This window comes from Neoarius graeffei, chromosome 24, assembly GCF_027579695.1.
Source record: "Neoarius graeffei isolate fNeoGra1 chromosome 24, fNeoGra1.pri, whole genome shotgun sequence".
NCBI classification, from domain to species: Eukaryota; Metazoa; Chordata; class Actinopteri; order Siluriformes; family Ariidae; genus Neoarius; species Neoarius graeffei.
In genome coordinates this window covers 44003214-44030051 of record NC_083592.1, presented here as the reverse complement: position 1 = coordinate 44030051, position 26838 = coordinate 44003214, and the positions used below count along the sequence as shown (strand labels likewise).

The 26838-nt window shown below is 42.3% G+C and overlaps 1 protein-coding gene across 1 annotated transcript; it reads right to left on the bottom strand.

The window, feature by feature from the left end:
- Window positions 1-277: 277 nt before the first annotated feature.
- On the bottom strand, window positions 278-24221 carry sub1b (SUB1 regulator of transcription b). Its single transcript, XM_060906681.1, has 5 exons — window positions 24101-24221; window positions 9610-9679; window positions 9274-9393; window positions 3215-3323; window positions 278-941 (listed from the first exon to the last, which is right to left on the bottom strand). The coding sequence occupies exons 2-5, from the start codon at window positions 9676-9678 to the stop codon at window positions 862-864; spliced, it is 378 nt and encodes a 125-aa protein (XP_060762664.1). The 5' UTR covers window position 9679; window positions 24101-24221; the 3' UTR covers window positions 278-861.
- Between the last annotated feature and the right edge of the window lie 2617 nt (window positions 24222-26838).

The window sequence follows — 26838 nt, the reverse complement described above, 5'->3', positions numbered from 1 at the left end:
GCCAAATTTTCATTTCGATTCATCCTTGAGCTGTGAAAACATTAAAGCAAATTGCAAAACTGTCCACAACACGTGCAATTAAAAAAGCTGACCGCTGTGTATCTGCGATTTGCTCCTGTGAAGCCAGGCTAGTCCTGTAGTTGCTATTTATCTAGCAAATAATTGAAGTGACATACCATAAACAGGGTGCACGCTAAAAAAAATTGATTGTAAAACCACCCAAGCACACCGTGTCCCCTTTATTACATCCACCCCGTATAAAGACCAGTGCAACAAGTTTATTCCCAAAGCAGTGTTTATCACTTGTGGACTTGCAACCATCTATTACAAACAACAGGTTTGTATTTATTCTGAACATGTATTCACCAAAAGGAGAAAAAAAAAAAAAAAAACACTCTACTTTAGCCTCACTGCAAACACCAAGGATACACCAACCCAATACAGCGTAATCCTATCTGTCTCATACTGGCTTGAAACACTGGGATTGGATCTGACATTTTCCAGTCTGACCCACTGACGTATTTGTTACATTGACTGACACACAGGTTTCACGTAATCATCATCATGTCTCAAACATCTTGCAGAACTTAGCAACAGAAGCTTGCAAAACACTCAGCTTGGTGGCTGTCATTACAGATCATCTGATACTATAATCATATTGAAAATGGAAACTTAAAAAAATAAAAAAACTGAGATTGGTGCATCCCTGACAACAACATACAAGCTGAAGAAAACAAAACAAGCTAAACAAAGCCACATTTTTTTTTTTTTTTTTTTTTAAACCCAGTGTTGAGATGCCAAAGAACAGGAACTCTAAAAACATTCTGCCCCACCCAACTTTCCCAACTAAACAGACCAATTTTATAATCTTCTTATTGCGTCGTCAATGTCCGACATTTGTTCCTTCAGCTGGTTCCACTGCTCTGGGTTCAATGAGATACCTGAGGGTGATTCATACAATTAATGACAACCAAAATAAACAATACAACATGAAACATTACATTTAAAAGGAATATTTCATCAAAAATGCCAACAATGGCGTCACCATCATTCATAATTGAGAAAGAACGGACGAGATCATTCATGTCATTAGTATTGGAAGGTTCAGTGGGGGTAATTTCTTTTTTTTTTTTTTTTTTTTTTAGAAAAGGACCATCAAGGTTTTGACATTACTAAAGTACATCTTTAATAAATGCACCTACCTTTTAAAAAAGTAGATTAAATTTACTTTTTCTCAAACCTGAGGCATTTAGAAACTAGGCCCCCAACACACACCCTTATTAACCCGTAAACGTTGTTAAGTTGAATTATAACATTCTATCCACAACCCCTAATCAATCAAGAGTTGGGACGGTATGAAGTTGAAATTTAAAATTGGAAAACGCTGATTTGTAAACCATCTTTAACCTGTATTGCACTCAAAACAATACAACGGCATGTTATTTGATGCTTTACTTCATGAATGTACTGTTTATTTTTTAAAAAAAAACACCACGCATTTAAATTCTGATTCTTGCAACACATTCAAAAAAAAAAAAATTTGGGACAGCAAAGCATTTACCACTTTATAACGTTGCCATTCCTTCTCACAACACTTAAAAGATGTTTAGAGACTTGCAACACCAAGTGATGAAGTGTTTCAGGTCTTATTTTGTCCCATTCTTCCTGCAAACAGGTCTGCAACAGTACAAGGTCATTGTTGGCATTCTTTGATTCAAAAATTCTCCACACATTCTCTATTAGGGACAGAGAGGACACACCTTCTTCCACAGCCATGCCTTGGTAACGTGTGCAGAATGTGGTTTTGCATCGTGTTGTTGAAATATCCTTGGAAAAGATGTCATTCTGCATGTGTTGCTCCAAAATATTAGTGTACTTTTCTGCATTAATGCTGCAATCACAGAAGTTAACTTTGCCAAGGGCACTGACAACCTCATACCATGGCAGACCCTGGCTTTTGGACTTGTTCCTGGTCACAGTCTGGATGGTCCTTTTCGTCTTTGGTCCAGAGCACATGGCGTCCATTTCTTCCAAAAAAAAAAGACCTGGAATACTGATTCATCTGACCACAATATACGTTTCCAGAGTGTGATGGTCCATCCCAGATGCCTCCGAGCCCAGAGAAGGTCAACAACACTTCTGGACACAGGCTTCCTTTTTCCACAATAAAGTTTTAACTGGTATTTGTGGAAGTAACTCTGTATTGTTGTGCTTGACAAAGGCTTGCCAAAGTAATCCTGAGCCCATGTGGTTATATCAGCTATAGATGAATGGCGGTTCTTGATGCAGTGCCATCTGAGAGGTCAGAGATCATGGGTGTTCAGATCAGGCTTGAGCCCTTGCCCTTAAGTGCAATAAAATTCCTCCAGATTCCTTGAACCATTTAATGATATTCTGCACCGTAGAGGGTGAAATATTCAAATCCCTTTATATCTTTCTTTGAGGAACAGTGTTTTTAAACATTTCAATAACCTTCTCACACATTTGTTGACAAATGAGATCTTCAGCCCATCTTTGCTCCTCAAAACACCAGGCCTTTCCTGGTTACTGATTTTGTACCAAATCATGATTACAATCACCTGCTGACATCACTTGTTTCAAATCACATCATTATTTAATTGTTTTACCTCATTACTAGCCCCAAATTGGCCCCGTCCAAATTTTTTTGGAATGTGTTGCAGGCCTGAAATGCAGGAATGGATGTATATTAACAGCTTAAGCCTAGGTCACAACCAGCTATACGTGCTCCTACGGCCGGTCTACATGCAAAAAACGCAAGAAACGCACGGAGGGCGCGCGTGTGACGTGCTGATTTTCGAGCCGTAGACCGGCCATAGAGGTTCTTTGTCATGTCAAACAAACTCTACGGGCGCTTATGTTTTTTTCAGGTTGCAAGACAAACTTACGGCCAACATGCATCTTTCTCCATGAACAAAAAAAAAAAAAAAAAAACACAGCGATTTGGGAAACGCCAAAAATCACACGGCCAAAATAAATTGTACGTCCGGTTGTGACCTAGGCTTTAAATGAAATTGACCAACAAAACATGAAATATCTTGGGTTTATTCTGTCTGCAATGAAATACGAGTCAAAGTAAATTTAGAAAAATCACTGCTTTTTTATTATTACTTGCATTTTCTATACTGTCCCAACTTTTTTTCCTGATTTGGAGTTGTACATATACACAGTATATATATATATATTCCACAATTACCTTTTTTGCCTGGTTTCATTTCACCTGCTTGGTCCATCCAGTATTCCCTAATGTCAATCAACACCTTTCCTTTGAAATCTCTGATGCTCACGTATCGCATCTTCCCAATCTGAAACAGATACATTACTCATTCAGGCCATCGTTTTATTTTCTGTCCTAATTAAAACAGAGACTAGGCCTAGTGTTGTCAAATAAGTCAAGATTTGGGGTAAGCTTTAAAATTTCAAGCCTCAATTTAATATAATTCATAAGTTTCAGATTTCAAAAGGTCTGATGATTATTACTTGTTACACTGCATGAGATGATCCCAATAATTTCTTCGCCAAATTCTCTAATAGACTGTGTGATAGCATGTGTTCTCCATGTATGATGGAGACTCTAACTTTACTGACGAAAATTACTATGTTTTGCTAACATCAAAAAAGTGAGCTTGAGGGAGTAGGGATATTGTTTTCTATCCACATTCACTGGATATGAGCAATCATGCACTCTGATTGGCTACTCAACCACTAGGCTATCAGCTCATATACCATGAGTAGAGAAAAACAAAAACGGCGGAGTGTGTTGCTGAACCAACCAAGGACGGGAAAAAAGAAAAAAAAAAAAAAAAAACCTACTCAAAAACAACCCCACCCCCCAAAAAAAACCCACCCCACAAAACATGGAATCAAAATATTTGATGGGAAGAACGCATTTTTCAAGAATTGTCACATTTTTCACAAATTGCTACCGTCATTTCGCCGGTTTGTTTACATTCTAAGCGGAAATGATTTTGACTGATGTTTTGTATAAAGTTTTTATCGAATTTGCAAAAAAATTAAAAATGCTCCATTTCTCAAAATCCAGTGAATGTGGATAGAATAAAACAGTTATTTTACTCACTCATATCGTACATGGCTTCTAGCCAACTTGGTGCTACGCGTCTCGTCAGCTATCAGTTGATGTACGATGAGATTTTGTGGAATAACTTAATTATATCTCTTATAATAATAAAAAATAAATAAATAAAAATTCTGTGCAGGTATTGGCCAAAGATGGCTCATGTAACAAAATAGTTCCACCATTGATTAAGCAATGTATCTTATGACATAAAATTAAAAAGATATGGTGTGTATCCTGTACATATCATGAACTGACGTCAAAATTTCAAGCTTTATGGCCGACTCAAGTCACAGCTGTGGCTTCGCGAGCATTTCGGTGTGTGTAGATCTACGCATCATGATCATGCCTGGCGAGGCAGGCGATAGCATGGCACATGCGCAGGTCGAACGTCGCTCCGACAAACAAACATGGCTGCCTCCAGTGAGTTTATGCCGAGATTCAATCTGAACACTTCTAGTTTGGAATTTTCTGATGAGAGATATAGATCAAATATACCATGCACTGAGAGGCACCGGTATTTATGGATTCTTTTCAGTGACTGGCACAGTACTATTTCCTTCAGGGCTGCATCCCTCGCAAAATAATACTATGCCAGTCACCGAAGAGAATCCATAATTTCAACCCGAGCCTCTCAGCACATGGTACATTTCCTTACTATCCATTAGTATATATACTGCATATATCCAGAAGTTCTGTGTAATCCTATTCCGTCGTACTACTGGTGGGTTTTAGACAAGTCACGTAGCAGAAGTCAAAATTCTGTGTTTAGCAGCCCTCTCAATATATTTCTGAGAAAGGGGCAAGTAAAAAAGAGTAGCAGGCAGAGGTTAAGCCAGGGATCCCAGCAGTAATTGAAAAAAAATAGGGGAATGTAAGAAACTATCAGCATGGGTCAAGGGGGCTGCAAGCCCTTTGCGGGGTGCAGGGCCAGTGCCCCTGCTGGGGGTACAGGGGGTGAAGCCCCCTGAAGCTGTTGCGATTTTAACATTTAAAGATGGTATAGAACGCATTTTTTACATAGATTTAAAGGAACAGTCCACCGTATTTCCATAATGAAATATGCTCTTATCTGAATTGAGACGAGCTGCTCCGTACCTCTCCGAGCTTTGCGCGACCTCCCAGTCAGTCAGACGCAGTCAGACGCGCTGTCACTCCTGTTAGCAATGTAGCTAGGCTCAGTATGGCCAACGGTATTTTTTGGGCCTGTAGTTAGATGCGACCAAACTCTTCCGCGTTTTTCCTGTTTACATAGGTTTATATGACCAGTGATATGAAACAAGTTCAGTTACACAAATTGAAACGTAGCGGTTTTCTATGCTATGGAAAGTCCGCACTATAATGACAGGCGTACTAACACCTTCTGCGCGCTTCGGCAGCGCATTGATACGGAGCTCAGATATCAATGCGCTGCCGAAGCGCGCAGAAGGTGTTAGTACGCCTGTCATTATAGTGCGGACTTTCCATAGCATAGAAAATCGCCAAGTTTAAATTTTTTTAACTGAACTTGTTTCATATCACTGGTCATATAAACCTATGTAAACAGGAAAAACGTGGAAGAGTTTGGTCGCATCTAACTACAGCCCCAAAAAATACCGTTGGCCATACTGAGCCTAGCTACATTGCTAACAGGAGTGACAGCGCGTCTGACTGCGCCTGACTGACTGGGAGGTCGCGCAAAGCTCGGACAGGTACGGAGCAGCTCGTCTCAATTCAGATAAGAGCATATTTCATTATGGAAATACGGTGGACTGTTCCTGTAACATAGAAAAGCAACAGAATTTAACAATAATGTGCATCTATTTGATGCCATATTTTGTAATGTATGACATAAGTGGCAAAAAAAAAAATTATAAAAATTAGACGAAAATGTAGCTTTGAAGAATATACTTGCCTAAATATTCCCAATTTTGTTTAACAATAGTATCCATAGTTCATCTCATTTGTTTATTTTTTTGTTTCGAGTTAATCAATACTAGTCTAATATAAGCCACATTCATTTTTCAAAAATCATGAATATGAGCAGAAATCAATGATTCAGTAATATTAGATACATATGTACAGCAAATATTGGAGATATTTTATTTAAACCTTTTCTCTTTTTGAAAGGTTTCACTGCAGAGGAATTTAATGCTCTTTTCTGGGGTGCGTTCTGTGAGCTTTCCTCCAGTTTTCTCTGCTTTTGTTTCTCTGATCTTTCTTTCTGCTTTCTCTGATCTTCCTGCAGTGCTCTTTTGGATCGTTTCTTGGCTACTCTGTTCGCATGAGCTTTTGTTTCAAGTTCTGTATTCACCACATTCATTAATCTCTTCTTGGATTCAACTTCCTCTCTGGCTAAGCGCAACTACGCTTTCCACGACATAGTGAATTAAGTTCAACGCATTAGAAACAAAAGCACGAACGGAGTTAAAACACGTTTTCTAGCAAATGGGCGCAGCCATATTGTTTTCTCGTTCTATCGCGTACAGTCTCGCGGTATTTACATCAATTTAACTTCCGAGTGTTCCCGAATGTCAACGAGAACAAACCAAGCTGACGAAAACATCGCAAACCAAATCAGAACGTATTCTGCTGGTCATTTTACTTAAACATATTTTTAACAGATATACAAGAGATCTCATCTCATTATCTGTATCCGCTTTATCCTGTTCTACAGGGTCGCAGGCAAGCTGGAGCCTATCCCAGCTGACTACGGGCGAAAGGCGGGGTACACCCTGGACAAGTCGCCAGGTCATCACAGGGCTGCACATAGACACAGACAACCATTCACACACTCATTCACACCTACGGTCAATTTAGAGCCACCAGTTAACCTAACCTGCATGTCTTTGGACTGTGGGGGAAACCGGAGCACCCGGAGGAAACCCACGCGGACACGGGGAGAACATGCAAACTCCGCATAGCAAGGCCCTCGCCGGCCACGGGGCTCGAACCCGGACCTTCTTGCTGTGAGGCGACAGCGCTAACCACTACACCACCATGCTGCCCTTATACAAGAGATTTAAAAAAAAAAAAACTCTGGCTACAAAAATAGCAGAATTCCGCTAAACAGCGGACGTCTGGGATCCATGTTAAGTGTAAGCTGAGCATAGGCTGCGTTAGCCGCTGCCGCGATGTATAAAAAAAGAGGGGGGTCCGGGGGTCCTCCCCGGAAAATTTTGAAAAATGTAGATGTTAAAATTATGAATTCTGAGTGATCCTGAATGCAAAATTTTATTTTTTGAAGTATAAATTATGAAGTAAAAACTTACGAAATTTCAATTCTTTGAAAAACCACTGTAAGTAGCCGGCAATGGAGCGTTTGTAGGCGGCAAAATCGCCGGTTGCCGGCAGTTATTGAGAGGACTGGTTAGCGTTTGAGTTTTCTGAAACTGCAGCTCCTGAGTAGCACAACAGAAAAGCATTTATACCATCATTGATAGATCCAAGTACAAATCCTTATGACGCCACGATGAACTATGGACAGACGAGTGGAAAAGATGGGGCGCGCACACACACCCTCTCTCTCTCTCCCCCGTCATTCCCAGTGACACCAGCCAGTTGTGGAGTATGTATGTAGAAGAGAGCAGACAGCACAGCATACTTGGAAAAACATAGCTGGCTGGCTTCACTTTTCGAAGGAATCGTGTTTTAACCTTCACCCTCCCTGATTAATTCATTTGCGCTAGCAGCACAAGTGCAAATTTTTGCTCTCACTTAGGATCTTTTTACTTCATCATCATCATCATCATCATTATTATTCTAATGTTTTTAGGACACTATTTCTCCCTCAGTTTTCAACCAATCACCACCAAATTTCACAAGAATACTTCTTGGCTGAATTATGTTGCTGTGACTTTTGGTGGTGATCAGGATCACTGATCTGGAATGATCCATGACAAACGGGACTTTTTTCAAAATCACTTATAACTTTTTTTTTTTTTTTTGGGGGGGGGGGGGGGGGGGGGGACCATGAAAATTGACAGTTTTTTTTTTTTTTTTTAAATCCCCCGCTGGCTGAAAGGCCCAAAGGGGGATTATGTCGTGGCGATGTCCATCTATCCCAGGAAGGGTACTCACCTTCTGAAATCAACTCCTCTCACAATTTTTGGAGGAATTTCACAAAACTTGACAGAATTCTTTGTTATACTGTATGTGAGTAATACGCATATTGCAATTTCGCTCAATTTAGTTGCATTTTACCAGAGTTACGGCCTTATAGCATAGATATAGTTGCCAGCGGGGGATATTGTGCTCTCAGAGCACTCGTTTTATTTTGTTCAGCAAAATGACCTTCAGGGACGGCACGGTGGTGTAGTGGTTAGCGCTGTCACCTCACAGCAAGAAGGTCCGGGTTCGAGCCCCGTGGCCGGCGAGGGCCTTTCTGTGTGGAGTTTGCATGTTCTCCCCGTGTCCGCGTGGGTTTCCTCCGGGTGCTCCGGTTTCCCCCACAGTCCAAAGACATGCAGGTTAGGTTAACTGGTGACTCTAAATTGACCGTAGGTGTGAATGGTTGTCTGTGTCTATGTGTCAGCCCTGTGATGCCCTGTGATGACCTGGCGACTTGTCCAGGGTGTACCCCGCCTTTCGCCCGTAGTCAGCTGGGATAGGCTCCAGCTTGCCTGCGACCCTGTAGAACAGGATAAAGCCGCTAGAGATGAGATGAAAATGACCTTCACCTTGACCTTCAATTGACAAAGGTCAGCTAGCACAAATTACTGTGACTTTAGTCACAGTCTTTATCTACCTTGTAGTTGTTATATGATGGGGAGGGCTGGGTGATGAATGGAAATCGGCAGATGACAAAAGTAGGGAGAAAAACAATTGCAAATGGCACTAAATCCACTGTCTAAGAGCATGACAGTACGTCTTCTCAGACAGCCAACCTCAGCTCACAACGAAAGAATTTTTTTTTTTTTACAGGATGTGTTCCTGTCTCCAACGGTGCAAACGTGGCTTTCCTCATTTCAAACATACTCTAAACAGTCCTATTCTTTCAAGACAGATGCTAAAGGCTATAAATGTACAGGGTGTAGTAATAGTGGGTGTAGAAGCTCCAGTACTTTCTCAGCCATATCTGCTGCTTTGAAAGGTTCACAGCTTCCACAAAGCACATTTCAGACTTTGTTCCTGCCACTTCATGCACAGTATAGTACTCCTGAGCGCAGAAACTGAATATGTGGGGGGAAGATGGTCTGAACCTGAAACATGTTGTCACCAGCATTATCATCCCTCTTGGAGGAGCCGCTCGGTTTGGAGCTCTCCCCACCCTTCTGTTTTTTAGCCGGTTTCTCCACTTTGCTTGCCTTCTTCCTCTTGGCCTGTGACAAATGGGGACATTCAGGACAATAAGTGGACAAGTTTCCATTATATAACGACTTTTACAAATGCAAAATTGACACCTTAAAGTTAAAATCTAGATTTCATGTTGACTTAAAAGTTGTACGAACATCCGCCAGATGTAAAAACTGTCAGGACTTTTTTTTTTTTAAAGTACGGTGGAATGTTTGATATGTAGACATACTAAATGGTCCTACCTTTGTTTCAGCTTCACTGTCAGAGTCACTGCCTGACGTGGAAGACAACTCGTCTTTTGATTTGGGCATGCTGAGGAAGACAACCATAAGGCCGTTACTGCAAACTGTAAGCCAACACTGCCCCCACATGGCGATTTAAGAAAACTCATACTCATTATTTGCATCAAGCTGTAAACAAGACACTGTGACGAAGCAACTTCACAGAAATCAAGATGTAAATTTCGATCCCTAATGAGCAAGCCAGATGGAAAAAGGCAAGGAAAAACTCCCCGAGACGATATGAGGAAGAAATCTTCAGAGGAACCAGACTCAAAAGGGAACCTGTCCTCTTCTCAGAGACAGCAGGAAGAGAGATTATACGTAAATCATTACTCTAAACAGTCTTGAAAGAACGATAAATGACCATATTATGAATAAAAAGAGTCCTAGGATGAGTACAAGACAGCCTTTATGATTACTACAGCAGCAGCAGCAGCTCTTGGGTACAAATCTACAGTCAGCCAAGTCAGTCAAAGTCCCTCCTGCACCAGGATCTGGTCTTCCCAGACAGTCTCCTGTCCCAGTACTAACCAGCTGTTGAGTCACATGGGTGCGGCGCTGATCTCCAATTCGGTAGCCCTCGGCCTCTGGTCTATTATATAGCTGGGGTTACAGTGGGAATGTCCGTTGAGACCATTCTCCTCTAATGGTTGATTCATGGACACTAACAAAAATCGATGGCACATACCGGTACATTCGCACGCTGAGAAAACCCCAAAACATTTCTTGGAAGGCGCAGATCACAAACAAAAGCACTTTACAGGTCAAATCCTTGCCTTTCTGACACCATAAGGCACCGGCGGCTCGCCTTAGCTGGGCACGTGTCAAGACAGAATTAACCTGCTGGTGGAGTTTTGCCATGGACCCCCAGATGTGCGTAGACGAGTAGGGCGACCAAATATCACTTTGAAGAAAGTCCTTGAGAAGGACACTGGTTTGGAGGGAAAAGAACTTCATATGGTATTGCTGGATAGGGTGAGCTGGAGGAAGAACTTCGGCATGTTACCGGCTTCCGTCGGATGCGTTAAAAATAAATAAATTTAAAAAAAAAAAAAAAAAACACACCAGTGGGGGTCTGGTCCTCTGGTAACCGCGAGAGTTTGACTCCCCACTCACATCTGTATTTCAGCGTGCCTCGCTAGATGGCAGTAGGTACCATTTTTATGATGGTCTTTGGTATGACCTGACCTCAAATAGAACTCGCAATCTCCCAGTCGAGAGGTGGACACGCTAACCACTAAGCCAGGCCACTGTCACAAATCTACAGTAACCAGGTGAAATTATCCACTGAAGCAAGGGTGAAACTTGCAAATGCAAATCTTTCAGGTTTCCATGTGGGATCCTGGACAAGAGTTACAAATATTCAAGCAGGTCCAAGGGCAGGAGGAATTACAGAAATAGAAATGTGTCAGGGTTAGACACCATCAGTCAATAAAACACCAGATTTAGACATTAAAAATGCACTGGAAATAGAAATGTACAACTGCTGTAATACAGAAAGAGTCGGTACTGTGTGTAAACGCTTTGCGATTAATCCCTTATTCAAATGTCAGACGTAACAGGTGAAGGGGACATTATTACATTGTGTATGGCAATGCAGTAAGATAAAATCTTTTTGGGAGGAGGTTAAAAAGGCAATAGAAAAAATGATTTCAAAAAATATTCCAATGGATCCTGCACTTTTGTCTTAGGACTTTATCCAAAAGGTCACAAATACAACAAAAGTGAACAAATATTAATAGATACGTGTTTGTTGCACGCCAAAAGATCCATTGCAATGTTTTGGAAGAAGACCAGCAGACCAAATGTTACATATTGGGTGAAGCAAATGCTCACAACTTTGCCTTTGGAGAGAGTGGCATATATACGAAAAGGAAGGCAAGATATGTTTGAAAAGATATGGGAACAGTTTAAAGGAACAGTCCACCGTACTTCCATAATGAAATATGCTCTTATCTGAATTGAGACGAGCTGCTCCGTACTTCTCCGAGCTTTGCGCGACCTCCCAGTCAGTCAGACGCAGTCAGACGCGCTGTCACTCCTGTTAGCAATGTAGCTAGGCTCAGTATGGCCAATGGTATTTTTTGGGGCTGTAGTTAAATGCGACCAAACTCTTCCGCGTTTTTCCTGTTTACATAGGTTTATATGACCAGTGATATGAAACAAGTTCAGTTACACAAATTGAAACGTAGCGATTTTCTATGCTATGGAAAGTCCGCACTATAATGACAGGTGTACTAACACCTTCTGCGGGCTTCGGCAGCACATCGATATCTGAGCTCCGTATCAATGCGCTGCCGAAGCGCGCAGAAGGTGTTCGTACGCCTGTCATTATAGTGCGGACTTTCCATAGCATAGAAAATCGCTACGTTTCAATTTGTGTAACTGAACGTGTTTCATATCACTGGTCATATAAACCTATGTAAACAGGAAAAACGCGGAAGAGTTTGGTCGCATCTAACTACAGCCCCAAAAAATACCATTGGCCATACTGAGCCTAGCTACATTGCTAACAGGAGTGACAGCGCGTCTGACTGCGTCTGACTGACTGGGAGGTCGCGCAAAGCTCGGACAGGTACGGAGCAGCTCGTCTCAATTCAGATAAGAGCATATTTCATTATGGAAATACGGTGGACTGTTCCTTTAATGTGTATGTTAATGGTATTAATCTGGCAATTAACAATGAAGAGGAATATGCAGTCAGATATGTAAACCTCATAACAGAATTAATGAGTTCAAATTCCCGTGATTGTATAAAGCTATTAAATTATGCACAAATGTTTTGTGGCTAAGGAATGTATGTTTGTGATGTGCATGTGTATTGTTCATTTGTAATTTCGTTTTATGTAAAAAATGTCAATAAATATATTGTTTAAAAAAAAAGTCTGACGTAACGAATGTCTTGTTGACCGAACTACATGATCTACTTCTAATTAAATTTTAGTAAAGCATACTGCTTTCTAATCTGCTCACTGTCAGAAACACTCATCTACCCATTTATAATCATTTTCCTTTAAACAGGGAAGTAAAATTCAGCTATGCAGCATATTACCATTTATTCTAGCCCACGTTTCACTGGATATGAGCAATCGCACGTTCTGATTGGCTACTTTACTACTAGGATATCAGCTCATATACCGTGAGTAGAGAAAAACAAAATGGCAGAACGTGTTGCTGAACCAACCGAGGATAAAATAAAAACTACTTGAAAACAAAACCCCAAAAATACAAAGCAACAAAATATGGAATGAAAAGTATATTTCATGGTAAGAACGCATCTTTTTTTTCCCCAATAATTACTATTGCATTTTTCACAAATTGCTACTGTTATTTCACCAGTTTGTTTACATTCCAAGCAGAAATTGTTTTGTCGGACGTTTTGTCCAAATTTATTTATCGAATTTGCAAAAAATAAAAATGCTCCATTTCTCAAAATTCAGTGAACGCGGATAGGGTGGTGCAAAAATGAGTACACCCCACAACAAAAACTACTACATCTAGTACTTTGTATGGCCTCCATGATTTTTAATGACAGCACCAAGTCTTCTAGGCATGGAATGAACAAGTTGGCGACATTTTGCAACATCAATCTTTTTCCATTCTTCAACAATGACCTCTTTTAGTGACTGGATGCTGGATGGAGAGCGATGCTCAACTTGTCTCTTCAGAATTCCCCATAGGTGTTCGATTGGGTTCAGATCAGGAGACATACTTGGCCACTGAATCACTTTCACCCTGTTCTTCTTCAGAAATCCAACAGTGGCCTTAGATGTGTGTTTAGGATCATTATATTGGAAAAGTGCACGACAACCAAGGGCACGGAGTGATGGTAGCATCTTCTCTTTCAGTATAGAGCAATACATCTGTGAATTCATGATGCCATCAATGAAATGCAGCTCCCCGACACCAGCAGCACTCATGCAGCCCCACATAAGGACACTGCCACCACCATGTTTCACTGTAGGCACCATGCACTTTTCTTTGTATTCCTCACCTTTGCGACACCATACAGTTTTGAAGCCATCAGTTCCAAAAACATTTATCTTGGTCTCATCACTCCAGAGTATAGAGTCCCAGTAGTCTTCATCTTTGTCAGCATGGGCCCTGGCAAACTCTAGGCGGGCTTTTTTGTGCCTGGGCTTTAGGAGAGGCTTCTTTCGTGGACGGCGTCCATGCATGCCATTCCTCTGCAGTGTACGCCGTATTGTGTCACGGGAAATAGTCACCCCAGTTTGGCTTTCTACTTCTTTAGATAACTGCAGTGAACTTGCATGCCGATTTTCTTCAACCCTTCTCATCAGAAGACGCTCCTGTCGAGGCGTTAACTTCCGTGGACGACCTGGACGTCTCTGCGAGATGGCTGCAGTTCCATCTTTCTTACATTTTTGTACCACTTTTGCTATAGTATTCTGACGGATAAGTAAAGCTTTGCTGATCTTCTTGTAGCCTTCACCTTTGTGGTGTAAAGAAATTATTTTCTTCGGGGAATTCTGAAGAGACAAGTTGAGCATCACTTTCCATCCAGCATCCAGTCACTAAAAGAGGTCGTTGTTGAAGAATGAAAAAAGATCGATGTTGCAAAATGTCGCCAACTTATTCATTCCATGCCTAGAAGACTTGGTGCTGTCATTAAAAATCATGGAGGCCATACAAAGTACTAGATGTAGTGGTTTTTGTTGTGTGGTGTACTCATTTTTGCACCACGCTAATTTGAGTAAAACTGAAAAATGTGTAATCTAAGTTTATATTATTAACCTTACTTTCACGTTATAAGTTAAACAGATGTTATATTAAACTTTGTCTTGTCAACATTTTGGAAATTGTTTGTGTTCATGGAGATATTGTTTAAAATGTTACTTCTCAAAGGGGGTGTACTCATTTACGCTCAGCACTGTATTCCAATCTCGTCATACATGGCTCATAGCCAACTCGGTACTAGGTGCCTCATCAGCTCATGTACAACCCAATTTCGTGGAATAACTTAAACATGAAACAACGTACAACATTTCACGATTAAGTGCTAAAACAGTAAATAGTGATTGAGAAGTAGGTTAAAGGAACAGTTCACCGTACTTCCATAATGAAATATGCTCTTATCTGAATTGAGACGAGCTGCTCCGTACCTCTCCGAGCTTTGCGCGACCTCCCAGTCAGTCAGATGCAGTCAGACGCGCCGTCACTCCTGTTAGCAATGTAGCTAGGCTCAGCATGGCCAATGGTATTTTTTGGGGCTGTAGTTAGATGCGACCAAACTCTTCCGCGTTTTTTCCTGTTTACATAGGTTTATATGACCAGTGATATGAAACAAGTTCAGTTACACAAATTGAAACGTAGCGATTTTCTATGCTATGGAAAGTCCGCACTATAATGACAGGCGTACTAACACCTTCTGCGCGCTTCAGCAGCGCATTGATACGGAGCTCAGATATCAATGCGCTGCCGAAGCGCGCAGAAGGTGTTAGTACGCCTGTCATTATAGTGCGGACTTTCCATAGCATAGAAAATCGCTACGTTTCAATTTGTGTAACTGAACTTGTTTCATATCACTGGTCATATAAACCTATGTAAACAGGAAAAACGCGGAAGAGTTTGGTCGCATCTAACTACAGCCCAAAAAAATACCATTGGCCATGCTGAGCCTAGCTACATTGCTAACAGGAGTGACAGCGCGTCTGACTGCGTCTGACTGACTGGGAGGTCGCGCAAAGCTCGGACAGGTACGGAGCAGCTCGTCTCAATTCAGATAAGAGCATAATTCATTATGGAAGTACGGTGGACTGTTCCTTTAAAATGTGTAAACTTGGGTAATAATCCAGTATCTGAATTAAAACGTTCATTGTGTTAAAAACATAAGGATATAAAGATGACTTGTTCTAAATCTATAACAGACTTTGCACTAATGCCTGCTATTTTCATTATCCTTCATTGAAACGCATTTAAATTGTCCAGTATTTACGGCCATTTTTAAGTCTCCTTTCCAATTTATTTTGCGGATCGCCGCTTGTTGCAGGAACCAGCATGCATTCAGTCATACAGGAGCATTTATTTACAACACAGAGGGTTCTTACTTGCAACAAGGAGACTTTTGGTAAAGTAGAAGGGTGGAGTTGAGGATTTTTTTTTTTCCAGCCAACAGTGGAAGTGGCGTGTTCACAGAATCTCACTCAGGCCTGACAGGCACATGATATTCAGGACTTTATTTATATGAAAAGCGGGTTATTGTGTAGTACAAAGCTACGCACTGAAGAAATGACCCCTAAAACTGGACTTGCGTACCAAGGTCTTTATAAAAAGTAAAGCAAGGACCTATCGTACATGCTGAAAACTAACCGAGTACCCACCTTCTCCAGGAAAAGAATCCAGCAGCTCATCCAAAGCACAGGTTGCTAGTTATGAGGCAATTAGAAATGTTCTGAGCAACAAAAGGACAACACTTTCCATAGTTGTTGGGCGTGCACCATGCTCTACACACTGACAGCGCACACCCGAGACACTTTGGAACGAGGAAGAAAGTCTTGTACGGATAAGCAAACCAGCAGTCGAGCCAAGTTCTGCTGAATTACGCCCTAATTTCTACACAGGACACTAGTGTTTTTCTATCTAACAAATAAAGCCTGTGAATGCAACTGTATTTACTATATAGGGTGCTATAATCATTCATCCATCTTCATTAAATACTTTATCCTGGTCTGGATTGCTGTGGATCCAGAGCCTATCCTAGGAACACTGGGTGTGAACAGTACACGTATACTTAACAGTTATCCCACAAAATCGAGTCGTACATGAGCTGATAGCCGACGAGGCACTATAAGCCATGTACGGCGAGATTGAATCGAATAACTGTTTTATTCTAACCACATTCATTGGATTTTGAGAAATGGAGCATTTTTATTGGGTTTTTTTTTTGCAAATTTGATAAACTTTATACAAAACGTCCGACAAAATCATTTCCGCTTAGAATGTAAACAAACCGGCGAAATGACGAGAGCAATTTGTGGAAAATGCTATAATAAAATTCTTGAAATTAAAAAAAAAAAAAAAAAGTTCTTATCATCAAATACAGTGGTGCTTGAAAGTTTGTGAACCCTTTAGAATTTTCTATATTTCTGCATAAATATGACCTAAAACATCATCAGATTTTCACACAAGTCCTAAAAGCAGATAAAGAGAACCCAGTTAAACAAATGAGACAAAAATATTATACTTGGTCATTTATTTATTGTGGAAAATGATCCAATATTACACATCTGTGAGTGGCAAAAGTATGTGAACCTCTAGGATTAGGTGAAATTAGAGTCAGGTGTTTTCAATCAATGGGATGACAATCAGGTGTGAGTGGGCACCCTGTTTTATTTAAAGAACAGGGATCTATCAAAGTCTGATCTTCACAACACATGTTTGTGGAAGTGCATCATAGCATTAACAAAGGAGATTTCTGAGGACCTCAGAAAAAGTGTTGTTGATGCTCATCAGGCTGGAAAAGGTTACAAAACCATCTCTAAAGAGTTTGGACTCCACCAATCCACAGTCAGACAGATTGTGTACAAATGGAGGAAATTCAAGACCATTGTTACCCTCCCCAGGAGTGGTCGACCAACAAAGATCACTCCAAGAGCAAGGCGTGTAATAGTTGGCGAGGTCACAAAGGACCCCAGGGTAACTTCTAAGCAACTGAAGGCCTCTCTCACATTGGCTAATGTTAATGTTCATGAGTCCACCATCAGGAGAACACTGAACAACAATGGTGTGCATGGCAGGGTTGCAAGGAGAAAGCCACTGCTCTCCAAAAACAACATTGCTCATCTGTAGTTTGCTAAAGATCACATGGACAAGCCAGAAGGCTATTGGAAAAATGTTTTGTGGACAGATGAGACCAAAATAGAACTTTTTGGTTTAAATGAGAAGCGTTATGTTTGGAGAAAGGAAAACACTGCATTCCAGCATAAGAACCTTATCCCATCTGTGAAACATGGTGGTGGTAGTATCATGATTTGGGCCTGTTTTGCTGCATCTGGGCCAGGACGGCTTGCCATCATTGATGGAACAATGAATTCTGAATTAGACCAGCGAATTCTAAAGGAAAATGTCAGGACATCTGTCCATGAACTGAATCTCAAGAGAAGGTGGGTCATGCCGCAAGACAACGACCCTAAGCGCACAAGTTGTTCTACCAAAAAATGGTTAAAGAAGAATAAAGTTAATGCTTTGGAATGGCCAAGTCAAAGTCCTGACCTTAATCCAATGGAAATGTTGTGGAAGGACCTGAAGCGAGCAGTTCATATGAGGAAACCCACCAACATCCCAGAGTTGAAGCTGTTCTGTACGGAGGAACGGGCTAAAATTCCTCCAAGCCGGTGTGCAGGACTGATCAACAGTTACCGCAAACGTTTAGTTGCAGTTATTGCTGCACAAGGGAGTCACACCAGATACCGAAAGCAAAGGCTCACATACTTTTGCCACTCACAGATATGTAATATTGGATCATTTTCCTCAATAAATAAATGACCAAGTATAATATTTTTGTCTCATTTGTTTAACTGGGTTCTCTTTATCTACTGTTAGGACTTGTGTGAAAATCTGATGAATGTTTTAAGTCATATTTATGCAGAAATATAGAAAATTCTAAAGGGTTCACAAACTTTCAAGCACCACTGTAGGGTGCTATAATCACTCATCCATCTTCATTAAATACTTTATCCTGGTCTGGATTGCTGTGGATCCAGAGCCTATCCTAGGAACACTGGGTGTGAACAGTGCATGAATACTTAAAGGTGGGGTACGAGATTTTGGAATAACGGTTCCCGCAAGCCATATTTTGAAAAGAAACACGCCCGCCCTCGCCATGCTCCCACCCCCCGCGTCTCCACCCCTATAAACGTGGCTACACTGTGACTGCAATATCAGAAAAGTCACTCGTTTTTAACTCGCTCTAGTGACCTCATTTTTTACACTACAGACAAAAAAATTACATCAGTGTGTTCAGGAGAGCCTTGTGGCACTCACTGTGAAAGAATTGTGTGAATATCTCCTTCCGTTTTCGTGTAAATCCCCATTGTTTGGAGGGAGCGCTCTGAGGGAAAGCTGCCCTTTTTTCTCTGCTCAGCGCGCGGGTGGGGGAGGGGCTGCTCGCTCTCTCTCTCACACACACACACACACACACGGGACGGGCTGCTCGCGGGCTTCAGTCTGATTGACATGTCAGTATCCAATCATTTTGAGGTGGTACCTCGATAGGATTTGATGGCGTTTTTCCTTTATTTTACACTGTAGACTGGATTAAAATATTTCGTTTTTGGGTCAAACCTTCTATTGTACTGCTTGCAACATGGGTGTGAGGAGCTTTTCAAGCAATATAGTAAAAAATACTCCTGAAAAAAAAAATCTCATACCCCACCTTTAACAGTTATCCCACAAAATCGAGTCGCACATGAGCTGATAGCCGACGAGGCACTATAAGCCATGTACGGTGAGATTGAATCAAATAACTGTTTTATTCTAACCACATTCACTGGATTTTGAGAAACGGGGCATTTTTTTTTTTTTTTGCAAATTTGATAAACTTCATACAAAATGTCCGACAAAATCAATCATTTCCGCTTAGAATGTAAACAAACCAGTGAAATGACAAGAGCAATTTGTGGAAAATGCTATAATAATTCTTGAAATAAAAAAAAAAAAATGTTCTTATCAAATACTTTTATTCCATATTTTGTTGCTTTTTTTGTATTTTCTGGGGTTTGCTGCTTCTTCTTTCAGTTTTTTATTTTTTTGCGGTTGGCAAACCAACTTAAAAGGTACATTACTGCCACTGACTGAGCTGGAGTGTAGAACAGGCGATATTGGGGGAAGCCAAAAAAAAAAACTATAATCTTTTAGCTATTTCTATTAAATACTTGATAACTTTGGAGGGTTTGTTTACGAGTTTTTACTTCGTCCTCGGTTGGTTCAGCAACACTCTCCGCCATTTTGTTTTTCTCTACTCACAGTATATGAGCCGATATCCTAGTAGTAGAGTAGCCAATCAGAGCACACGACTGCTCATATCCAGTGAACGTGGACGGAATAAACATTTATACCTGGGACAATTCAGAGTCATAAGTCTGAATGCTGGCATCCATTATGAGGAAACCACAGAAACTGAAGCAAACCCATGCAGACACGAGGAGAACACACAGGAACCTGAGCTCAGGAACCCCAAACCCTGGAACTATATGGTATCAAAGCTGCCAGCTCCACCACTATTTTCAGAGCCACACTCACGTGGAGAATATTCAGACCACTTATGACAACCCACAATGCACTGCTATTGATTAAAGGGGAACTGAAGTCATTTTTAAACTTGCTTTATTTCTTAATTAACGTGTTATTCAATTACGTTTTCAGTTTTAGTAACCTTATATCATGACTCGTATTGGCAACTAATTGCAATTAAATATTATACTTATCGGCCTGGGCGGCACGGTGGTGTAGTGGTTAGCGCTGTCGCCTCACAGCAAGAAGGTCCTGGGTTCAAGCCCCGTGGCCGGCGAGGGCCTTTCTGTGTGGAGTTTGCATGTTCTCCCCGTGTCCGCGTGGGTTTCCTCCGGGTGCTCCGGTTTCCCCCACAGTCCAAAGACATGCAGGTTAGGTTAACTGGTGACTCTAAATTGACCGTAGGTGTGAATGTGAGTGTGAATGGTTGTCTGTGTCTATGTGTCAGCCCTGTGATGACCTGGCGACTTGTCCAGGGTGTACCCCGCCTTTCGCCCGTAGTCAGCTGGGATAGGTTCCAGCTTGCCTGCGACCCTGTAGAACAGGATAAAGCGGCTAGAGACAATGAGATGAGACTTATCGGCCTATTCGGTTTTTAGTCATGTTGAATTTAGTTCGTTTGGTCCACGGTAGGCGTCGCTTATCCACGCGATCTTCACGAGACTTGTGCGAGACTTCGAAACGTCAAGTGCCAGCCAGGTGTCAGTGCCGCCATTTTGAAAACTGTTTTCCAAATGAAACGTTGCACAAAAATGAGTTTAAATGACGATTACTGCCTACTTATTTCAAACTTTCCTGACTGCTATCAAAACAAACAAAACTTCCGGCTTGATTACATCAGCATTCGAAAGAGGCCGCGCGCGTCTTTTGACAATGTTGGCAGATGTTGGTCACTTTGATTTGCGCTGTACGTTTTACTTCCGTCCTACGATGTCTCGCACAGGTCTCAACGAATCTCGTTTACGGCCGTTGCTTTGACATATGGACTGATATATTCCAGAGCATATTTCAAACACTCATAACTTGCTATAGCAGAGACAAAATAGCGATCAAAAACACGTTCCTATATTTAATAAAATGAGAAATAGAATTTTGATTTTTAAAAAAATTGCCTTCAGTTCTCCTTTAACGTACAAATTACACACCCTGGCAGCTACTGAATACACACTGGTGTTTGAAGGGTGGAGTGAGTCGCAGGCCTGTCATGCAAAGCGCCCAAGTGTGGTACAAAAACCAAACTAGGCGTCGTCTAATCCAACGTGTCAAGAGAGCCGGTGCCCTGCCATATTAATTCAAACCACAACACGGGACAACATTCTCATCACGAGGTGGAGTAGGGCACCATTTCTAACACCAGCACGGTAGAGCACGTTCATGAGATCACACAAACGCATGCTTGCCAACGCCCTAAGAATGAAACACAGTAGCGCTGATTGTATGATGTAGTCATGGCCTTCTAGAGGGGTCCAGGGGCATGCTCCCCCAGAAGATTTTGAAAAAAAAAAAAGTTGCAAAATGGTGCATCCTCCTGCATTCTGAGCGCCATACGTGAAGAAAATTGATCGACGAACTTCACAAAATCCATGCTTCTCACCTTGCCTCAATGCTGGATGATTCAAGTCACCTTGAACCTGTTGTCACAGTCAATCTTTTTTTCTTCAGAGTTTTCATTGTTCATGATCACCAGAGCGTGTTTGGTTTTTACAAATACTGGCGTGACTTGTTGTAATACGTGACCTCATTGCTGATTGGCTAGATCTATAACGAGAACCAACGGAACAGCACAATAGAGATACAATTTAGATTCAGCGTCATTATCGCGCTGTTCCATTGGCTCTCGGCTTCACTTCACTTGACGATTTGACGCTATATGCTTGTATCCCCTGCACCAAAAACAGCTGAAGCGAGGTCAGAAGAGCAAATCCAATAGCGTTCGCTGATTTATTTTGCAACATGGTAGTTTTTAGAACTAAAATCGGTAGGCAGTATTCACCTGTCAAAATTAGTAGACGACTGTGTGAATCGGTAAAGTTGGGAAGTATGCAAATGCACTTTGAAGGGAACAGGAAGTTCAAGAGAGCAAAATTGGCCATACTCTCAGGGAGGCAGGGGTGTCATACTCGCTCTCTCGGCTGTCAGTTACAGGGACGCTAGCCAGTCATGGGCATCTGTAAGGTCATGTATATGGAAGTGGGCGGATAGCGCTTTTCTCCGAGTGTGTTACGCCACCCGATGACAGATGAGCAGCGGCTTGAAAAGATGTAACTGGGTGGAGTCATGTACCAAGCAGGGGACGATTAGCGCTCTAGGTTTGTGTCGTCGCACTTGAACAAAATGATTTTTGTTTTTCCTCCCCTTTGTTTGTGTGGCTTGATGTTTGTAGCTCCAGACCCAGTTTTGGGCGTCGGTTTCCTCAGGCCTTGGTCCACCACGGGTGACGCGTGTTCTGCTTGCTATGGACTGCAGTGAGCTCGTTGTTCTCTTTAACACCGTGGTTACCCAGCATTCTGTACGACGGTGCTTCTGCGCTCACTTTCTGGATCCATGGCATGGGGTTCCGAGCACTGTTGCCCAGTGGCGTCACGGGATTTACCCTTGTGCGCCTTTTGGTAGGGTCATGGGCAGCGACAGCACTGGAATTACATCCTGACCTTCTTTTGGTGGACTTACTGACTGTAAAGCGACCTTGGGTGTGAGAAAGGTGCTATACAAGTTGAACTTATTATTATTATAAGATGATTTCCAAGTTTATGTGAAACTGTAGATGAATTTTAAAGTATAAAATTTCAGGCAAAAGTAATAAGACACAGGGTGGCACGGTGGTGTAGTGGTTAACGCTGTCGCCTCACAGCAAGAAGATCCGGGTTCAAGCCCCGTGGCCGGCGAGGGCCTTTCTGTGCAGAGTTTGCATGTTCTCCCCGTGGGTTTCCTCCGGGTGCTCCGGTTTCCCCCACAGTCCAAAGACATGCAGGTTAGGTTAACTGGTGACTCTAAATTGACCGTAGGTGTGAATGTGAATGGTTGTCTGTGTCTATTGGCCCTTTTCCACTACCCTTTTTCAGCTCACTTCAGCTCGCTTCAGCCCGACACGGCTCGTGTTTCGACTACCTCAGAACAGCTCGCTTCAGCCCTGCTTAGCCCCCAAAACTCGCACGGTTTTGGAGTGGGGCTGAAGCGAGCCAAACCGAGCCGAGTGGGGCTAGGGGCGTGAGCAGACACTCCCCTGTGCACTGATTGGTGAGGAGGAGTGTCCTCACATGCCCACACACGCCCCGCGAGCACGCTGGGATCTGTAAACACCGTAAACCCGGAAGAAGAAGAATTACGAGAATTTCTGAAGCCTTATGCGCCTCGCCTCATCTATACGCTCTTGCCAGTATCTGTTGGCGTCGTCAGTGACAACAAGCCACAGCACCAAGACCAGCAACACTAACGACTCCATGTCCTCCATGTTTATTGTTTACTATCCGGGTCATGAGACTACCACTTAAAAGGTCACTGATGTCACTGTTTGCGCCGCCTAACAACATCACGTGACGTCCACCCACTTTCGCTAACGCCACCCAATGTGTCCACCCACTTCCAGCCAGCACGGTTCAGCGCGGTTGTAGTCGAAATGCAACTCCAACAGCCCCACTCAGCTCGACTCAGCCCAACTCAGCACGGCACGGCTCAGCCGCGCTGGTAGTGGAAAACCGGCATATGTGTCAGCCCTGTGATGACCTGGCGACTTGTCCAGGGTGTACCCCGCCTTTCGCCCGTAGTCAGCTGGGATAGGCTCCAGCTTGCCTGCGACCCTGTAGAACAGGATAAAGCGGCTACAGATAATGAGATGAGAAATAAGACACTGATGTCTTTACCATACAGAAATTAAACATGTGAAGCCTGACCTGGTGTCATGGTTCTATGGTTAATTTATTTTCTACACGAGTTTAAATCCTGATCTTAACCAAGTCATCAGTGAATCTTATTTAAATTAAATGTACGTAACAGGTATGAATGTGCTCAGCTAGCTCACTGTTCACAGCTCAACGTGGGTCATGAGGCCTGGAAATAAAATAACCGTTAGTCCCACAGAAACACTCTTTATCACACTGGGTGGCACTTATCACACAGCCTGGGCTCACTTCCGGCTGCTTCAGCGCCTTGATATCAACATTACAGATTATATTATTGCCTTTCATGTGCATAGCTGACTTACGTTAGATGATGCGGTTTGCTAACCGGATGTTCACTGAAGCCTGGGCACCAGCACTGAGCCTGAACCGTGGATCCGCTTCTCACACACACACACACACACAGCGTGAGAGATCACAGCATTGGAAATGTAACGCCCGGCTTTGATCACGTGGACTGTTATTGCCCAATCATATCAGACGTTTGACGTACGTTGGCTATAAAAATATTAAGCTAAACACGTCAACTGCGCCGCCATTTTGGAGAGGAATTTTTAAAACGTGTTTTCATTAACTATTGAATTCGTCATGACAATTTTTCCAAAAATGCCGACATATTGTACAGCAGCTGTACAATAAATATATCAGGCAGCTTAAACAAGAAAAGAATCGAAGATATTTTCACGACAAAAGTTTTTCTTTATCTTAAATTGTTATTATATTTATAATATTTCATCTCATCTCATTCTCATCTCATTATCTCTAGCCGCTTTATCCTGTTCTACAGGGTCGCAGGCAAGCTGGAGCCTATCCCAGCTGACTACGGGCGAAAGGCGGGGTACACCCTGGACAAGTCGCCAGGTCATCACAGGGCTGACACATAGACACAGACAACCATTCACACTCACATTCACACCTACGGTCAATTTAGAGTCACCAGTTAACCTAACCTGCATGTCTTTGGACTGTGGGGGAAACCGGAGCACCCGGAGGAAACCCACGCAGACACGGGGAGAACATGCAAACTCCGCACAGAAAGGCCCTCGCCGGCCCCGGGGCTCGAACCCGGACCTTCTTGCTGTGAGGCGACAGCGCTAACCACTACACCACCATGCCGCCCCTCAGCAGAAAGTAATTGTGTAATGTTGGTTAAAAAGAAAGAAAGAAAGAAAATCTAAGTTTTGCTGAAATGTTGTAGAAAGCTTGGTAGATAAGATAAGATAAGATAAGATAAGATAAGATAAGATAAGATAAGATAAGATAAGATAAGATAGCCTTTTATTATCCCACAAGGGGAAATTTACATTGTTACAGCAGCAAAATATATAAAGACAAAAAGATAAGGCAGTGAAGGAGTAGTGCAAAAGTACTGTACTAAGTATACAAAAAAGAATATATATATATAAGAAATTATCTACAAACTTAGAGATACAAAAAATTAACAAATTTGCATAAATTAAATGGTTTGCGGGCGGCACGGTGGTGTAGTGGTTAGCGCTGTCGCTTCACAGCAAGAAGGTCCTGGGTTCGAGCCCCGGGGCCGGCGAGGGCCTTTCTGTGCGGAGTTTGCATGTTCTCCCCGTGTCCGCGTGGGTTTCCTCCGGGTGCTCCGGTTTCCCCCACAGTCCAAAGACATGCAGGTTAGGTTAACTGGTGACTCTAAATTGAGCGTAGGTGTGAATGTGAGTGTGAATGGTTGTCTGTGTCTATGTGCAGCCCTGTGATGACCTGGCGACTTGTCCAGGGTGTACCCCGCCTTTCGCCCACAGTCAGCTGGGATAGGCTCCAGCTTGCCTGCGACCCTGTAGAACAGGATAAAGCGGCTACAGATAATGAGATGAGATAAATGGTTTGCAGATATACAGTTAACATAAATGTATTACAAAGGCGGTGTTGCACGTATAAGTATTGCACAGGTATTATTACCAGTATTACCCAGATAGTATTGCACAAGAGCCATTTTAACCATGTGTAGCTAGCAGTTTGCTGTAAAGTACTGATGCTGATAGTCAGTGCACAAAGTATACGTTCAGAGGGGTTTCTATGGATGTAGAAGTGATCTGGACAGTATTGTTCATTATTGTGAGGAGTGAGTGACTGGTGCCGTGCTTGGTGAGGTGCTGGTTGTACAGTCTCACAGCAGTAAGGAGCAAATATTGTGTAAAATGGGTGGTGTAAGTGGTTAGCACGGTGTGCCTCACAGCAAGAAGGTTCTGGGTTCGAGCCCAGCAGCCGGCAGGGGCCTTTCTGTGCGGAGTTTGCATGTTCTCCCCATGTCTGCGTGGGTTTCCTCCAAGTGCTCCGGTTTCCCCCACAGTCCAAAGGCAGATCAGATTAATATGGGACGGCCTTGGGATGAGGTGCCCTTGAGCGAGGCATCTAACTCCCAACTGCTCCCCAGGCGCTGTTAGCATGGCTACCCACTGCTCTGGGTATGTGTGTGTGCTCATTGTTTACGTGTGTGTTCACTGCTTCAGATGGGTTAAATGCAGAGAGGAATTTCACAAGTGTGGGATGAACCATGTTTGTTCATTTAAAAAGATATATATTTTTTGTATACCTTATAACTCCAGAAATTTTTTTTTGCTAACACTAGCTAGCTGGATGGTTATATTAGCTAGAAAGGTTTTTATAATCACTAATATTTGTTTTTATTCATAGTCATGTTAAATAAACAAACAAACAAACAAACACAATTACCCAGGAACCTAGCTACCTCCATAAGGTATATAAACCAGATACTTTTTTCTTCACTAACATTATCTTGTTAAGAAGAAGAAGAAGAAGAAGAAGAAACCTTTATTTGTCACATGCACACTTCAAGCACCGTGAAATTCATCCTCTGCATTTAACCCATCTGAAGCAGTGAACACACATGTACACTCACCCAGAGCAGTGGGCAGCCACACTACAGTGCTCAGGGAGCAGTCAGGGGTTCGGTACCTTGCTCAAGAGCACTTCAGCCCAAGGCCACCCCACGTTAATCTAACTGCATGTCTTTGGATTGTGGGAGAAACCGGAGCAAACCCATGCAGACACAGGG